Source organism: Oratosquilla oratoria, chromosome 13 (assembly GCF_046742065.1).
Source record: "Oratosquilla oratoria isolate Oo_2021 chromosome 13, ASM4674206v1, whole genome shotgun sequence".
NCBI lineage: Eukaryota > Metazoa > Arthropoda > Malacostraca > Stomatopoda > Squillidae > Oratosquilla > Oratosquilla oratoria.
The window spans coordinates 39,239,352-39,241,851 of NC_134789.1; the positions used below are offsets into that span (position 1 = coordinate 39,239,352).

A 2,500-nucleotide genomic window follows, 5' to 3' on the forward strand; every position below is an offset into this window, starting at 1 on the left:
CTGGAAAATCTGTGACCAACACAGATGTCCCTACAGGTGCCGAAGTGATGTCTGTGGTTGCTAACTCGCCGTCCAAATCAGATCCTGCAGCTGGAACCTGTGTGGCGTGCCCTCGGAGGCCAGCGCGACTCCACGTGTATACCTGCGTCGGCACCGGCGAAGTCTCGAAGTCCAGAAGGAGTCTGACGAAGAACGTGGCTACAGAAACGGCCGCTACAGCCAACCGCGCCGCCATTGGATATCCGTCTCCGCCGCCAACACCACCGTCACCGCCACCGCCATCACTGCCACCGCCGCCACCGCCACCGCCTCCACAACAACCGAGAAGAAGATGGGACGAGACGATCATCGTCATCGCAGCCGTCGAGGAGAGGGAAAGAGAGAAGGAGGAAGGGGAAGAGGAGGAGGAGGAGGAGGAGGAAGAGGAGGAGGAGATCGATGAGGTAGAGGAGGAAGAGGAGGAGGAGGAGGGGGAGGAGGAAGACGAAGAAGAAGAGGAGGAGGCAGACGAGGAAGAGGAACTCTGTCCGTCGCGTTGCATGGCGGCCGGGGCGTCTTCTGAAAGGATGAGGGAAAAATAGATAAATATTAGTGATTTTCTTCCTAAACAGAGATATCACGAACCGCAAACACACACACACACACACACACACACACACACACACACACACACACACACACACACACACACACACACACACACACACACACACACACACACACACACACACACACACACACACACACGCATAAAAATGGTAAGTTAGAGGTAGAGATATACTTTAGACACACACATACGGGATTTGTATATAGAATGGTGAGGTACATAGGCTGTATCGTCCTTCAGGAGAATAAACCGGTGATCCTGCAGTGGACTAAAGCCTGTCGTCTCCATGAACTCCTTCTATGACTGGTGGCATTTTTCCTTTTACTCAACCCGTCGCCAGGTGATTTCATTCATCTCTGAGGCACTCACTTAATACGGAAGAACTTAACCAATGTGGCAACTGAACATTTCGATGTCGTGAATTTACAAAGGATTTACAAAGGCGGAGCATGCCGACAGGAGACCTTTTTGGTCCATAACTAGGTCGGATGCGAAAAAATTATAATAATGATAAATAAATAGATGCAAATATCTGAACATCGTGCAGGGAAGTATGTAGGTTAACGTAAAAGTCATGCCGGTTCTGATGCCAGAACACCGCGTAGTTCGCCACTACTACCCAAGAAAACAAATTCGACCAATTTAAGAATTCTATTTTGGCTGGCATCAGACGATTTTATGCAGTTCACGGGAAGACCTTGAGAGTAATGGTTAATGAGGTTTGAGAATTCGGTTCAGAAGGGGGACGGGGACGAAAGAGAGCTAGTGAGATGCTCGTGTGAGGAGACGAAAGGAGACTGAGGACTCGCTCTTTGGCAGAGGACCGAAAACTGGAGGTAGCCACAGAGATGATGCAGGTTCTCTGTGAATCTCCTAGGAATATTGAGGGTTCATGTATGTTTTCTCCTATTTCTCTCTAAAGCTACACCTCTTCAAACACTTTGTCACAATAAATAGCGCTTTTACATTCGAGGAGTGGAACAGACTGAAGGTATAGTAGAAGTTGAGAGTTATTTGCATTCAAATAGGGGTCACACCCTACCGTATCTAATTTTGTTCATTCATCAGTTAAATACTTAGTTGATTAATTCATCTATTTGTTTTTATACCTATTTGTTCTTTACATTATCTATTCATCTATTTGTCTCCGTATATTCTATTACCTGTTTATCCATGTATTATTGAGTTACTTATCTATTTTTCCTAGACAAGGGCAGACGATTTTAATCAGATAAAGGGCGACCCATAGCAGAATAGATTCGTCTGTTTTTAGTTCCTCAACTCATTGAAGGAATCGTAGAGTCACGTGTTTGTGGTATGACCTGAGTTTTCACATATCATTATCGAATGTAAAATACTCGCATAGTTCCTCTAGATTGAGGGAAATCGTTTAGCTTTTAGCCAGATTTTTTTTTCTTTTTTTTTTTTTTTGGTCCTCCCGGGAAACTTTTTCTGCAAGAAACACAGGCAACAATGTTTGCCCTTTCCTAGAGAGAGTAATACTACTGAGAATTCCTACAAATGAAAACAGAGTGACTATTCATTTATAACAAGACAGTAGTGAAAAGAAAGTAGAGAGTAAAAGACGTAATAACAGACACATAAGAACATAAGAATGAAGGAGACTGCAAGAGGCCATAAGGCCTACACTAGGCAGTTCCGTATCCATCACCACCCGTCATCGCCATCCATAAAGTTGTCTAATCGTTTCTTAAAACAACCGATAGTTTCAGCGCTTACTACATGGTTGCTAAGTCTATTCCATTCGTCGACCACCCTATTAGTAAACCAATTCTTGCCTATTTCCTTCTTAAATCTAAATTTGTCTAGTTTAAAACCATTACTATACACAAAAAGAAATACGGCACATAGAGACGATAACGCAGATTAGTG

At 44.2% G+C, this 2,500-nt stretch overlaps 1 protein-coding gene across 2 annotated transcripts in view; it reads right to left on the reverse strand.

Annotated features, from left to right (window-relative positions):
• Positions 1-2,500, reverse strand: part of LOC143032392 (uncharacterized) — a 587,435-nt gene that overhangs the window by 346 nt on the left and 584,589 nt on the right. For both annotated transcript variants that reach the window (XM_076197094.1, XM_076197093.1), the window contains one exon: positions 1-558. This exon is cut by the window's left edge and continues 346 nt beyond it. In XM_076197094.1, the coding sequence (XP_076053209.1) occupies positions 1-558 (558 nt within the window). The remainder of the gene's footprint in view (positions 559-2,500) is intronic.